At 49.4% G+C, this 15,588-nt stretch overlaps 1 protein-coding gene across 1 annotated transcript in view; it reads left to right on the top strand.

Moving 5' to 3' along the window:
• Positions 1-13,905, top strand: part of C17H8orf74 (chromosome 17 C8orf74 homolog) — a 23,515-nt gene extending 9,610 nt beyond the window's left edge. The window contains exons 3-4 of the mRNA XM_005355526.3: positions 11,426-11,841; positions 13,666-13,905. Of these exons, the coding sequence (XP_005355583.1) occupies positions 11,426-11,841; positions 13,666-13,905 (656 nt within the window). The remainder of the gene's footprint in view (positions 1-11,425; positions 11,842-13,665) is intronic.
• Positions 13,906-15,588: the final 1,683 nt, after the last annotated feature.

Consider the following 15,588-nt stretch of genomic DNA (forward strand, 5'->3'; position numbering starts at 1 on the left):
CAGGTGAGCATTGTTTAATTTCCATGTGTTTGTGGGTTTTCTGGAATTAGTATTGCTGTTGACTTCTAGTTTTAAATCATGGTGATCTGATAAGGTACATTGGGTTATTCCAATTTTTTGTATTTGTTGAGTTTTGTTTTGTTACTGAGTATGTGGTCAGTTTTTGAGAAGGTTCCATGAGGTGCTGAGAAGAAGGTATATTCTTTTCTGTTTGGATTGAATATTCTATAAATGTCTATTAAATCCATTTGAGTCATAACATCTGTTAGTTCTCTTATTTCTTGGTTCATTTTTTGTCTGATTAACCTGTCCAGTGGTGAGGGGGGAGTGTTGAAGTCTCCCACTATTAGTGTGTGAGGTTTGATGTATTATTTAAGCTTTAGAAGGTGTTTCTTTTATATACGAGGGTGCCCTTGTATTTGGGGCATAGATGTTCAGTATTGAAATTTCCTCTTAATGGATTTTTCCTGTGACTAATATGAAATGACCTTCTTTGCTTCTTTTGACTGATTTTAGTTTGAAATCTGTTAGATATTAGGATAGCTATACCCACATGTTTCTTAGGTCCATTTGATTGGTATATTTTTTTCCTAACCCTTTTTTTCTGAGACAATATCTGCCTTTGAGGTTGAGATGTCTTTCTTGTATGCAGAAGAAGGATAGATTCTGTTTTCATATCCAATCTGTTAGCCTGTGCCTTTTTATAGGTGAGTTGAGTCAGTTTACATTAAGGAATACTAATGACCAGTGTGCTATTTCCTGTTAGTTTAGTTTTCATTGTTGGTAGTCTTAATTTGTACATTTTTCCCCATTTGGGGATTTGCTGCTATGAAACCATCAATTGTCTGTGTTTTTGTTGGTGTAGCCAACTTCTTGGGTTGGAGTTTTCCTTCTAGTATTTCATGGAGGGCTGGGTTTGTGACTAGGTATTGGTTAAATCTAGATTTGCTATGGAATATCTTGTTTTATCCTCCTATGGTGATTGACAGTTTTGCTGGGGATAGTAGTCTGGGCTGGCATCTGTGGTCTCTAAATGTCTGCATAACACTTGACCATGACATTCTGGGTTTTCTTATCTCCAATGAGAAGTCAGTTGTAATTCTGATAGGTCTACCTTTATATGTTACTTGACCTTTTTCCTTTGCAGCTCTTAATATTCTTTACTCTGTATGTTTAGTGCTTTGATTATTATGTCACAAGAGCACTTTTTATATGGATCCAGTCTATTTGGTGTTCTATAAGCTTCTTGCATCTTCATAGGCATATCTTTCTTTAGGTTGGGAAAGTTTCCTTCTATAATTTTGTTAAATATATTTTCTGTGTTTTTGAGTTGAACTTCTTCTTCTTCTATACCTATTATTCTTAGATTTGGCCTTTTCCTGGTGTCCCATATTTTCTGGATATTTTGTGTTAAAATTTTGTTCGATTTAATGTTTTCTTTAACTGATGAGTCTATTTCCTCTATTGTATCTTCAGTGCTAGAGATTTTCTTTTCCATCTCTTGTATTCTGCTTATTCTGCTGTTCATGCTTGCATTTGTGGTTCCTGATCATTTTCTCATGATTTCTGTTTCTATAATTCCCTCAGCTTGTGGTGTCTTTATTGTCTCTATTTCAGTTTTCAAGTCCTGAATAGTTTCTTTCATATGTTTGATTTCTTTTTCTTGGTTTTCTTCAAGTGATTTGCTGATGTCTTCCAATTTTTTGTTTGTCTTTTCCTCTTTTTCTTTTAGGGAATTTCTCATTTCCTCTTTAAGAGTTTCAAACATTCTCTTGATGTTATTTTTTAGGTCATTTTCTTCTACTTCATCTATATTTGGTTGTTCAGGTCTTGCTGTTGTAGAGTCTTTAGGTTTTACTGGTATTGTGTTGCTCTTTGCGGTGTTGCATGTGTTCTTACCTTTACTACTCATCTTTTCCTCTAATAGATGTGGTTGGGGCTTTCTGAGATTCTGTTGAATAATCTTCTAGATGCCAGTGAATCCAAAGCTCAGATGTTTGTTCCTCGTGGTACAGTCAGTGTCACAGTCCTAGTTACCCAATTGGTTACTCCGTGTTCCTGGAGATAGCTCAGTGCTCCTGTGTTTTGCTCTGCTCCCTTGCAGTTTGCTGTCTCAGGCCTACTTTGGCCTACGTTGCCGGCTTTGCCCTGTTTCTTTAAATCCTGGTTTGGATTCCGTCCTGCAGAAGTCCCTGGCTTGGAGTTGGACCTGGAAAGGTTTCTAGCTCTGGTCTACTGCCTTGGACGTCCCAGCTCCAGTGTGCTTGGACCCACAGAGGACCTGCTTATTCCCTCAGAGGTCCCAGACTTATGCTCAGACACACAGAGGTTTCAGGTTCCTGCCTATTCCCTTTGATATTCCAGACCAATGCCCGGACCCACAGAGGTCCTAGCTCAGGCCTACTCCCTCTGAGGTCCCAAACTCACACCTGAGATCTCTGGTCCCAGGTTCCCTCATGCCCAGACTGGCAGAGGTCCTGGCTCAGGCCTAATTCCTGGGAGGTCCTAGACTCATGCCCAGACCCACCAGGGTTCTGGCTTAGGTGTACTCCCTTGAGGGTCCCAGATTCACATCCAGACCCTCACCAGTCTCTGGCTTTGGCTCACTTGCTCAGCGGTTACTCCCCTGTACATGTTCCGGTGGAGATCACTGACTCTGAATCTGGTTGCTGGCTCAATCCTGATCCCCCAGTGTCCTGGGACTGTGTTGGCTCCAGGGACTGAATTTGCTCCTGGTTTCTGCTCCCAGTGAAGCTTGTCAATGCTAATATTTTTGAAATTTTTCTATGTTTTGAGAAAACCAGACAAATGTTCTCCATTCTATTATCCTCCCTCCAGTGCCATGGTTTGATGTTTTTTCTTGGGCACAGAAATCACCCTATGCACCCTCTGATTTGGTTCAGGTGGAACTGGCAGTCCAATAGCAGTGCCCTTGCATAAACATCTTTTTTTTTCTCTTCCACATACTTATTCTTGAAGCAGTTGGTTAACACATTAGCTTCTTCAAGAGAACCTGCCTTCATTTATTAGGAGCTCCTGGAGTCTCACCAGCAGAGGGAACAACAATGTAGACAGAAGGTATGTTTGTAAACACCAGCTTTGTCTCTGCACCCCCTTGGCCAGTCACACTGCTGGAGCTTCTGTCAAGTGCATCGGGCTAAGTGAAAAGCTAATAGTCCAGAATAAGGTGCCAGGACAAGACATTGTGTATCTTCCCTTCATCTGCAGATGGGCTCATGCTATGGATCAGCAGAAAAGAAGGCCAGGAAATCTCTGCGTGCCATCTAACCCAGCTGCTGTAGGCCGTGACCTCTCCTGGCACACATGCGCACTAGCACCTATCTAGATGAGTGACAGAGCTGTGCACTGTCCTGATGAGGGCACTCCTACCCTGCATCCTGCCCCAGCCCCTCCTAGGTACATCACACCTATGACAAGCACTGGCATAGAACGCACTCAGTGGGGGGCCACAGGCCAACACCATCAGAGTTTCTGTTTCGGCTGATATCCACGCTGGCTGCCACTCTTCTTGGCAGGTGGCTTCCCTGGGGTGCTTTGTTGTGGCTAACCTAGGCTAAGGATGGTTGTATTTTGTTTGCACGACAGATGAGGACATTGGCAGGCAGTGTTTAAGGAGGGGTTGTGTTTGCACAACAGTGATTCAGAGCCCTGCCAGGATGGCTGCCAGCTCAGCTTATCTCCTTCCCAATCGAACCCAGCACTGGGAGGGAAATGGCAGCCCTTTATTCAAAAGCATAAGCTGATTTCGTCCTGGAAAAAGGGCTCCCAGGATCTTCTGGCCTCAGTTCCAGGCTCTGTACTTGGCACCTTCTTGGGTCAGCCTCCGGGAAGGCTGGGAAACTCACATCCAGCTGGCCTAGGGTGAGATCACCAGCCATAGGGTCAAGGGGGCAGGGTTCTTCCAGTCTCCCACATCCTGGTTGGGGGAGAATGGCAGGAAAGGGCAGGCTTTATGTTCTGTACCCAAGCCATAGGGGACGCGGGAGAAAAGAGGGACCCAACATGCGGCTGCTCGGGAAGCCATGGGCAGGAAGGAAGGGATGAAGGGGGTTGAGGCAGCCTGAGCTACCTCAGTTTCACTCTGAAGCCCCTGGCCTCTGCTTGCCTGGAGGACTCTTCCCAGGCAGCTCCCTACTTCCACATCTTGTCACCATGACAATATGGACACATGAAGTTGGAAGACACCCCTGTCCGATTGCCTGGCCACAAAATCCCGGCGCTAATAGGAAGGCAGCCTGGAGGAGCAGCTAATAGAAGCAGAGCAGAGTGTGTCATGGTCCTGGCATCCGTAGTTCCACCCATGCCACTCCTGATTCTCCAGGAAATGTCACTAGGCCACCACAGGGTGGGAAGGCAGCCACCTGCCTGTCCCCAGCAGCCCAGACCTGGAGTAAGCAGTGAGTCACCAGGCTACCCGGCATGGCTCTTCCACCCAGGGTACTCATGGCCATGGAGAAGTTCTGTACCCTCACCACCACCCCCTGCAGCACCCTAGTCCAGCAAAGCAGAGAACAGGTGGCAGACTGAGCAGGGGTACCCTCAGACCAGGCCAGGATGGAGGTGTTAGAGCGAAGTTCTTTGCCAAAGTTTCCTTCAAGGCCATTGGTGGAGATACAGAATGTTTCTTGGGACAAACTGGCAACTCTCACTTTAGAGTTTCCCCTGGGTGGATATGATGCCTCGGGCCACCCTTGAAAGTGCCATAAGCAACAAGAGTCAGCAACATACATACACCTGCTTCCTTACCATTCTGGAGGCTGCAAGTCCAGGAAGAGTTGTTGGCAGGCCGCTTGTTCCTAAGACTGCTCTCGCTGGCCTTCAGCTGCCGCCACCCTCCCCCCATGTCCTCACGCGGCCCCCTTCTGTCCATGTCCACTACTTCTCACTTAAGGCCCCACTCAGACTACATGGCTTCATTTAACCCCCAGCTACTTTAAAGGCCTTATTGCCTCCTCCCAAAAAAACGTTCTGAGGTCTTTGGGGGTGGTTAGGTATCCAGTGTAAAAAAATGAAGAAGCCAGATATGATGGCATATGTCTACCTTTTCAGAACTTAAGAGATTGAGACAGAAGCCATCCTGTACTATACCACAAGAGTCCATATTAAAAGAAAAAGAAGAGCAGTTCAGGGTGGGTGAGGGTAAGGTACGACTCAACCAGTATGCAGAGTGAGGTCACAGCTAACTATGTCAACAAGCCTGCCACAGAAGCATTCTCCTTCCCTGGCCAGACCGTCTATCCTGCCAAGGGTGGCTATGAAAAGTCTAGCCTTCCCTGTGGCATCAATAATCTCCCCTATGGTCTGGTACGAGAGTGTTTCAAAGGTGAGATGCTGTGACCCAGAGAGATTAACTTTCCTAAGAATGCTCCTAGGGTAAGTGAGTTCAGGATTTGAAACCAGGACTCTGTCTGACTCAGAATCCACACCCGGCTTGGTGACTTTGCATTTTGATCAGGGACCTGAGCACCTGGGGTGTAGGCGGGCTGGAGAGGTAGAGAGGTAGCTGAGAGAAGCCCCTACCTCAAGTGGGATAGGAAGCTGGCATGCAGGAAGAAGAAGCACCTAGGAGGGCCAGGTAAGCTGTCTGGGAGTGTCCTCCTAACTGGTCACCTTGAGTTACATCCTGAGTCTGGGGACTGATCCCAGCCACCAGCAGGAGGACTCCAGAGGGTTTCGTGTCTCGGCCCAGACTAAGAGAGTAACCTGTGTCTGCCAGCTGTCTATGTCACCTATGGACAGATGTCAGTCCTCCATCTCTTGACTGTGACCATCTGCCATCTTATTCCCGCCCTTCCTCAGCCAGTTGAGTCCCTAGCATCCTGGGGAAAGGTGCTGTATAAAGTAGCTGATTGGCAGGCTGGGTACAGAGTCAGGTCCCTGACATCGGAGGATTATTTGGTTATTTCCATCTCAGGCAGGGGGACAGTTAAAACGATGGGGTTGCAGAGTCATGGCTCCCAGCACCCACTGTAGCCCACTATGGCTCTGAGGACCTTCAGCTCCATGGAAATCCTCACAGCTTCTTAGAGTGAAAAGGGACCAAGGAGGTCACCTGATCTACCCCTAACCCAGCCATCAGCACATTTTAGAATCCTTGGGCACCCATGTCCCACATCATACACCAGACAATAGGTGACTATCAAGAAACAGGATGGTGGTCCCCATCCAGTACTCAGGACCCTAAGGTAGTACCCCACACCTAGAGAACCAGATAGATTCCAAATTATCCCCAGGGAGGTGCTGGTGGAGACCTAAGGAGAAAGGAGAGGGTGAACACACAAAAACACATTATTTATCCCTATGGGAAGCCCTGGATAGTCACTGTCTTCAGACCTGACAAGGCAAAATTTTTATTGGCTCCATTTTCCAGATGAAAGCACTGATTTCTAGAAGGAGTCACCTGTACAAGCGAGGACATGCTGTGACCAGGTGTGAACTACATCTCCGTGAGTCCTCAGCCTGGGCTCTCACGGATTCACTGAGCTACTCTGTGGAGAAGCCAAACTCTGAGCTCAGCTCCCAGTGTCAAAGCCTGGGCTCGGTAGGGAACTCACAGGGACTGCCAGCCAAGGAGGCGGAGATCAGTGAAAGGTTGTCACTCCAATCTAAAGCCCAAGGCAGAGGGGAAGTCTCAGCCTGGCAGTCTGGGAAGATCTTGACGGGTCCTTCTCCAGGGGTTTTGGAATCAGACTGCCTACTCTCCTGTGCCTGCAGTGCCACTGGCCTCCGCAGAAAAGGGGCTTCCTGTGGGGACGTCCTGCTCTAAAGAGAAAGGGAGCCAGCATCCCAGAGACCCAGGGATAGACAGGTGACGTGGAAACAGTGCCAGGCAAAGGTGGAGAAATCTCACAGCCGTCATCTCAAAGTGCTGTGTGTCCCTGGCCATTGGTCAGCAGGGCAGACATAGTACACACATCAGGGCAACAGAACAACGGTGTCTCCTGCCCCAGCCTAGACCTCCCTTGCCTCAGGAACTGTGGCCAGCTATGTTCAGAGACACTTCTGACCACAAGAAGCCACAGGGTCAAGGGAAAAGAAGTAGAAACATCTCCCTTCCCCAGGTTAGGAATTGAAACAAAATCCAGGACCAGACCCTGGTCCCTTGGCTGGGACAGGTCCCACCCTTTTTCTGGACCTCAGTTATCTACCTTTAGAATAACAAGAACCTTTGGTGTAGAGAGATGATCTACCCCCTAAGAGATTTGAAAAGCATTGCATTTGCTCCACCTTGTTGATGATAGGACTGAACTCATTAGCATATATTCGGGCTGCTTGGTATCCTTGGAAGGGTTTATTTTCAAGGTCTTTGGCTCAGACCATGCATCACTGATATAGTACCTACTACAAAACAGCCTTTAGAAATCTGAGAGAATTGAGGTCCTTTCTGCATCTACGTCTAAGAATCTACAAAGAGAGCTTGAAGCCACTTGGAGGCAAGAGACCGGTGCTGAATCAGCAAGAGGCCGATGCTGTATTCGGACTCTGCCATTCATCAGCTATGCATCCTTGAGGGAATCTCTCTGCCTCTCTCTGAGACTCAGTGTGCCCTGTGGATAAACAAGGATGAGCTTCCCTGAGCTGAGAGGGGTTTGGGAACCCAAGGGGCACAGGGGCATATGACACAATACTATAGGATTCTCCAACCCTGAGGTGAACACTGTCTTGGTAGTCACTACAGAGGTTCCTGGATGCTGGGGAACACAGAAGGGAGCTTGATGGAGACCGCAGGCCTGGCTTCTCGCTCAGGTGCTAAGAAAGTCACGTTGTCAGGTAGTGTCCTGGCTTGACTCTTCTGCCTTGGATCCAAAACAAGGCAACCAGACCATCTTGTCGGAGACACCTAGGTCACCCGGTGCCCATCCAGAAAGATCAGCCCCTCCTCACCGCTTCCGTGTCCTTGGCACCCTCAGATCGGGCTCATCTCCTGTGCTGCTATGGAGATGCCAGCACTCCCCTTCCAGGTCTTTTTTGCCCAGTGTTGGAGCAAGCAAGCATCTTGTGTTGCCATAGGCAGATCCTCCCCCACACCCCTCTTCCATCATTCCTCTCCTCCTCCACGCTGCTCCTCCTCACAGGTGTGGGCCTCCAGGGGTTTGGGGACAGACTTCAGGAAGTTCCCAGTGGCCAATGCAAATGAAGGCCACTCCCTGTTATTGAAGAGCAATGTGCAGGCCCAGCTCTGCCTGCCTCTACCAGAGACTTCTCCTGCTTAATCCCTCGGTGCTGAGTCACTGGGATGCAGGGAGCAGAGTGTGCAGCTCACGGCAGCGAGGGACAAGGTCTACTGAGCCCAGGCAGCATCTCTGGTAGAGTTCACATTCAGCCAGTTGACCAATTTGACTGATCAAATTCTTCCCATTGACTCAAGCAAAGGCTGCGCTAATATTTCCCTACCTTTCAAGAAAGCCGTATAACAAATCGTAGGAAGATCGGGACATGACTGGACCTCACAGATGTCGCGTATGGCTGCTGGGGATGCAGAGGATGGAATGGCCTTAGAGAAAGCAGCGGACATGGCCACCCACATAGAGGGACAGGTTCCCCACCCTATGCACAGCCAAGCCAAGTCAGGCTGCATGCAGAACAGAGTACCTTCTGGCAGGGTCATTGCGAGGAGCCTAGAGGAGTCCTGATGGGTCCCCTCGTGACTGTTCACACACAGGGCTTCACTCAGGCCTGCAGGCCAGCTTTCATGGACAGAAACAATGTCTTCCTGGTGGTCCCTCTACTTGGCTGCCATCTTAGTCTGAAGCCTGCTCAACCTCTTGCTTCTTGTTTTTGCTTCCCTATCCCCGAGGGGTTATCTTGGAGGAATATAAGGATTCTATGCTACAGGAACCCTTTCCTGCCTTTTCTTCAGCACCCATCCATCCTCTGTCCAGCCCCTCTGGACTCCCCACCTTTCTCATCCTGGGCCCTGCATACACTGCAGGTATTTATCCATTCATCCTCCGTTCTTGCTAGGTAATCTGTAGCATACCTGTGCCCTCATCTTTGCCCGCACCTGCTCCCAAGGCCAAGACTGCCTATCCCACATCATGTTCAACCACTACCACCCCCTCCAAAAGCAGAAGTGAATCTGCCAATATGCTTACAAATACGAGCAGCCCAGACCCACGCATATGCAGAAAAGGCCCCAGCAGTGGGCAGATCACCCAGAAGTGAATGCAGAGGGTGGAGGCTCTGCATGTATTCCTGCTGGTTGCCCTTCGTCCTGCTTGGTAACCCATGCTGGGATCCCATGGCTCTGATACAAGGAAGAAATGCTAAAAGTAATCCTGCCCTAGGAACCAGTCTTCATCTTCTGATGTAGATGGGGCAGGGCTGTGTGTGGAGGGAGCTATCTGCATCCCAGAAAGTTCCCTAGGATTCTACAGTGTAGGCCTGAGAGGCACAGACAAGGGTTCCCACTGGGCCTAGTCCTTCCTTCCCACTGACCAGGATGTATGTGATGCTCAAGAAACCCAGACAAAGAAATTTGAATGTTAAGGATGAGGGCCATTGGTAGAGCTGGGCTTCAGAGCTCAGATACTTTTGTCGCATCGAAAGTGTTTCCCTCTGACTCATTGGGAGTTTTGATAAACCAGTGTGCAAGAGATAGGAATCTAGTCTCATTCTGTATGTGGATTCCTAGATTTGTCAGCACTGTTGGCTGAAGAAGTTGTCTTTTCTCCAATGTATCCTTTTAGAATCTTTTGTTCTTGCTGCATGGGTTTCTGTCTGGGTCCTCAATCTGTTGGTCCTGTTTCTGTCTCATGTGGTTATTGTAGAGTTAAAGTCATGCATGCGCAGAGGATATGAAAATGGAAACAATACTGACTCGGGGGCTGATGGAGAGGAAGGGATGAGGGGGAGGTCATAGAGTATGCGGGGTATTTAAGGTGCATTATGAACTTGCATGAAACTAGCCTTATGTGGCTCAGTATAATATGATTTTTAAAGTGAAAGAGGAAAGAAGACAAAGTGTGTGTGTCAAAGGAACTCAAGAGAACGGTAAGGCAGGAATCTGAATGATGTTAGGGTTTGAACATGTAGCATCTTCTACAAGTTTTTATTTTGAGTACTTAGTCCCAGGCCTGGCCCTCTTTTGTAGGCTGTGGTGCCTCTATGAGGAGTAGATTGGGTGGAAGTGGTCATGAGGAGAGAGCCTTTGAAGGGACGCCTGCCTCTGGGTCCATTCTCAGCTTGCTTCCTGAGCCTCCACCACATCTGACAGCCTCGGCGACAATACTCACACACCACTGACTGTCCCACTCCACCATCCCCTTCCCACTGTGAGGAACTGAAGCTGTGAGCCCAAAGGCCATGCATAGAGGTGACACAGCAGAGTCACTCAGGAAAGTACCAGCCCAAGAGGGCACAGTAAGAGGGAGCTGGGTTGGCTTCTGGACCCAGGCCAGTAGCAGATGAGGGGCCAAGCTGCTCCTCAGAGTGCAGATTCTCCCTTCATTGTGTTCCCAGGGGATGCTGCTGTTATCCATCAGCTGTCCTTGCAGTAGAGGAGTCTTCCCTACTCAGACACCCAGCTCTGACAAGAATAGGGTTGCAAGGGACACTAGGCGTTGGTACAATTACTGTTCCCAAGGTGCTGCCAAGAACCTCTGGTTGGTGAACCAGACCTGCACCTGCTCCCAGACAGCCCTCCAAATGTGTCATTCTCTCCACCATGGCCTGTTGCTCCTGCTCACCCCATCCCACTCCCACACCAAGAACCCATTTCTGCTCACCTCCAGCCTGCTACTCAGATGCTCCAAAATGTCTCGTGCTGAAAACAAAGCCCATGGGTCCCTCCCATCTGCTTGCTGCCTACTTTTCCACCAGTAGTTGCTGCCACCTATCTGCACAGCTTTCTGCCATGACTCTTTGGGTACCAATTCCTGTGTCAGGTTCTGGCAGCCTGGATGGAGGTCTGCCTCGATCCTGAGGTATCTAGAGGGTTCAGGCATGGGAAGAGACAGGAGAGAACTGTTCCCTCTCTGAGGAGTGACATCCTTGGTGCTGTTCTCATAGCTGACTCTCTATGTGAGGTCAACACTATTTATCCAACTCTGTCCCAAGTCCCCAGTATAAAGGTTACCTGGATACATCTTCAGTCACCTTCTTTCCCACAAACAGCAGAAACCCCTTGGTACTCCCTTTTCCCCTTCCTGAGGAAGGTGAAGCTGAAACAAGTCGGAACAGAGTTGAAAGACAGAAGGATGGAACAGTCCTATAGGGAAAATGCCATAAATCCAACTTACTGCAGAAGATCAGTCCTGGACTTCCTGGAAACCAAGATAAAGTGGGAAATGAGATACACCCCTGAGCTCTTGGGAGCTAATGAGTGGCTGGAGAAGCAGAGTCGGGATGCAGGTTCTGAGGTTGGATGCAGGGTCACAGTCCAATTTATACTTTGTACTTCCAGGCTGCTCCATCACAGAGGCTGTGACAGTCCTAGGGAACAAGCTCGGAGATTATCAGAAGCAGTTCAACGTCACCCACCTGCTGGCCCTCTGTGACTACTTCCACAACACCTTCATCCGACACTATCGACTCTACCAGTACGTCCTGAGCCAGGACCAGGAAGTCAACCTGACAGTTGCTCACGTGCAAATGTGTGCGCCGCCCCAGCCCCTGCCGCTGACAGATGGCACGGATCGGGATGTGTGGAGTCATGAGCAACAGGTGGCTGAACTAAGCATAGCAGAAGCACAGAAGCGCTCAGACGTGTTAGTGCTGAAGGAGACGCTGAGCCTGGAGCAGGCACACAGGCTGCAGAAGGCCTTCGGGGTCGAGGAGGCTCCAGCGCAGTTGCAGCCCCGTCCGACCTTGAGGAGGGAGGTGAGGCTCTGCCTGACAGCCCCAGGATCTCTGAGACAGAGCAGACTGGACTAAAACACATAGGCCTCCTTCACTGTCTGCCCTGGTAGTGGGGACAGAGAGTCATATGGGCATCTAGCATCTCCCACAGACTTTGCATGCACATCCTTGAACAGCATCCCGGCAGAGTAGAAACTCATGGCCCCATTTTTGTGATGACAATAATGAGGTTAAAGAACATCATTGCCTCACACCATGAAGGTACTGTGAAGTAGAGTTCACAGTTGGTGGAGGCCTGCTGACCTTGAAGCCACAGCTTTTGCCTCCGTGTCATTGACTGGTGACAGATTCCACTGACAGAGTCACAAAGGGAACATGGATCTTTGAGCTGCTGGGGAATGTCCCAGTGCCCTTTGTCTGCAATCAGAGCCGTCATCATGGAGACCTAGGGTGCAGACAGCTCAGGGAAGGTGTGTGAGCAGCTAGCTCAGAGAAGACTGGAAGGGCTGAGTGTGTGTGTGTGCATGCACATGCGAGCATGAAAGAGTGAGAGAGCGAGAGAGAGCGAGAGAGAGTGAGAGAGAGTGAGAGAGAGCGAGAGAGAGCGAGAGCACATGCATAGACACAGCAGGAGAGGTAGTTGCAAGATTTATTGAAGGGGTTCTGGTTGTTGTTTGGTTAATTTTGACTTCTGGTGTGTGGCCCAAACAAAGTATTCCTCCGAAGTTCAAAATGATATTTGAGAAACTGCTAAAATAATAACCCAGCAGGTTGGATGATACTCATCCAGGGTTAGGGCTCCTGACACATAGTAACAGGACAAGACATGTTAAGTACATTAAGACATCTTAAGTAGGCAGTCAGGCATGATGGTGTACACCTTTGATCCTACTACTCAGGAGGCGATGGTAGGAGGGTCAGGAGTTCAAGACCAGCCTTAACTACATGAGACTCTGTCACAAAACAACAACAGCAGACATTCAATGGGGGTCCAGCAAGTTCAGTGACAGCTTGCCTCCAGGTCCTTTAAGGACCATACTCTAGGATACTGTGTCGTCTGTAAGCTAGGGCAGGAGAGGGCTGCCAAATGCCAGCTCCTGCTCCACCATGCCTCTCAGCTCCCCTTAAATCTTCCATGGGGCTCTCCAGCAAAGCTTGGGAGCCCTGGCAGTAAGCCTGAGAAAGGCATTCAACAACCATCACCACAGGGAAAATGAGCATCTTTGTAGCGTTCAGTCCTCCTCTAAAGATCTGGGGAAAAAAACATGAATTTTATATTGAAATAACATCCAAGGAATATTCTGGAGCAAACTGCATACCAGATCTTAAGTATGTATATACAAACAATATATATCCCAATGTTTATCCCTCATCACTCCCAGATATCATGCATAACTTCTCTGTCATAGCTCTAGAACACTATAGGGTCAGGAATGTGAAGGGGGTCACAGTATGTCCTGCTAGGATAGCAAATGGGAATTGAGCTCATATTCTTCCTGTCGTGGACTGGTCCAGAGTTAACCCCATTCTCTAAAGCTCTACCTGTCCCCTTCAATGAAGTCACCAGGACTGTGCGATGTAAGGACAGTCGGGAGGTGGGAGGAGCTCCCTATGGCCATGTGGAACATTACTTGGCACTGGCCTCTGGTCCCAGAACCATGTGAGGGACAAATGACACACACAAGGAGATTGCTACCCAGGACTTGACAGGGGAAGGGAGAGAGCTGGTGTACGCAGGCGGTGACGTCCACAGAGGAGGGCCACCACTCTGGGGAGCCACAGCTGTCAGTGGGAGGATGGGCCTTGGCTGGCCTATAAGCGTGCTCACTGGTGTGTCTCCTGCAGGCTCTGGAGCGTCTGGTCAGCGAGGCCATCCGTATCCAGATCGCATGCCTGCAGGAGCTTCTGCAGTATGAGATCCAGGCCGCCTTTGACATCCTGGACCTGAGGCTGCAGAAGAAGACATTGAGCCTCAGTGCTCCTTCACCCCCACTTCCCTGTATCACCGCTGGCCAGGCGACCCTAGAGGACTCTCCTAAGGCCAGTAAAGCCAATAAAGGAAAGAAAGGCAAAGCTAAGAAGTAGGAGGCTGGTGACTACTGCCCAAGGAACCATGAGAGAAGCAGTATGGACATGCTCGGCATAGACCAGAGGCTCCTAGTGAATAAAAGAAACAAAGCCACTCTCGTGCTGTCTCTGTCTTGAAAACCACAGTGTGATGGGAGAGGGTAGCTGCTTTCCTAGGATAGACCTTTCTTTCAGTGGGACCACAGAAGTCTCCTGAGCAGAACACGCCCTGGGTTTCTCCTTCCCTGGACATACTAGTGGTATAAGGTCTTACAGAGCATGCCGGGAGAGAGATGGAGCAAGATCAGTAGGTCAGCCACCCAGAGACAGAGCTGAAGAAAGGAGAGCCGGCGCTCAGAGTCTGGGTCTGGGCTCTTTCCCTGGAGCACTGTGCCTTCATGCAGACATCTACCCAAGCTTTCTGCTACTGGTTTGACAGGGGGCGATGGCACACCTCCATGAGTAGACCACCAGCCAGGTTCATCCAACCGAGCACCCCTCAAGCCAACCTGGAGGGGACTGATTCTGCAAACCTGGGCAGGAAAAGGTAGTTCTTGTGGTCCTGAGCTGACAAAGCAGTGGCAGAATCCTTCTTGGAAGAAGCTGGATCCCACTAAAGTTTCAACCACAGTGGAAGTGGAATGTTAGAGAATGGCGTGCAGAACTGGGGCTGTCACCCTGTTGAGAGAATGCTTGCCTAGCATGTACGTGGCCCGGGGGTTGGTCCCTAACACTATATAAACTGGGTATGGTAGTACACACCGGCAACCCCATCATTTGAGAGGTAGAGGCAGAAGGATCAGAAGTTCAAGGTCATCCTTGGCTACATAGAGGTCAATTCTGGATATGTGAGATCCTGTCAGAAAAAAAAAATGGGATGAATGGATAAATGGATGGATAAAAATCTCCTCCCTCTGTCCCTAGAGACTGGGAGGTACAAGAGTCATCTCAAGGGCAAGCACTCCTCACTATGGTCTCCAGTGAGCCAATGCCCTCATCACAACATGAGCACAGCAACATGGGCAAGAGTTGCAGCGCCCTGCATTGTTCTGCATCACTCTGCAGCGCTCTGCCTTGTTCTGTATCTCTCTGCATCACTCTGCATTGCTCTGCCTTGTTCTGCACTGGAAACCTCTGCCTGTAGGAGTTTCAGGCTCAGGGGGAAACTGGCATGCCCACCCCTGGCTGACTTCTACAGCAGAGTTAGTGCCAGTATTTGTGAGTGGGGTTCCAGGGGAGGGGAAACTCCTACTGCCTCTCAGGCCTTTCTGGACCTATGATCAGAGCAAATAGAGGGCTGAGGTGTTAGATAACAGCAGCAGCCCTGAGCTGCCTGGGAAGCGCTACCAAATGGGATTTTCCAGCACGGGTGGGTGGACTTTAAGCTGACCATGGACCGAGAGTGTCTCCTCTGAGCCCCAGACACATGCCAAGCTGTGAAGAACCTGAGCAAAGAGCTGCTCCTTACCAGGATGAGCCTGGGACAGAGTCAGGATCCGTGGGTGGAGTGGTTACAGGTTCTTTTTTGTTGGGGACAGTCTTGGTTGACACCTACTGGGCAGGCTTTTCTCTTTATCCCCAATTTAATGGAGGCCAGCAGATTTGCTTTAAAAGAAGACAAGATGTGTCCTCCTGTCCCAGGTTCAGACACCACACCCCTAGTGGGGACGTTGCTATGGTCTGAATCTAACACGTTCCCCC

This window comes from Microtus ochrogaster, chromosome 17 (assembly GCF_000317375.1).
Source record: "Microtus ochrogaster isolate Prairie Vole_2 chromosome 17, MicOch1.0, whole genome shotgun sequence".
Classification (NCBI taxonomy): Eukaryota; Metazoa; Chordata; class Mammalia; order Rodentia; family Cricetidae; genus Microtus; species Microtus ochrogaster.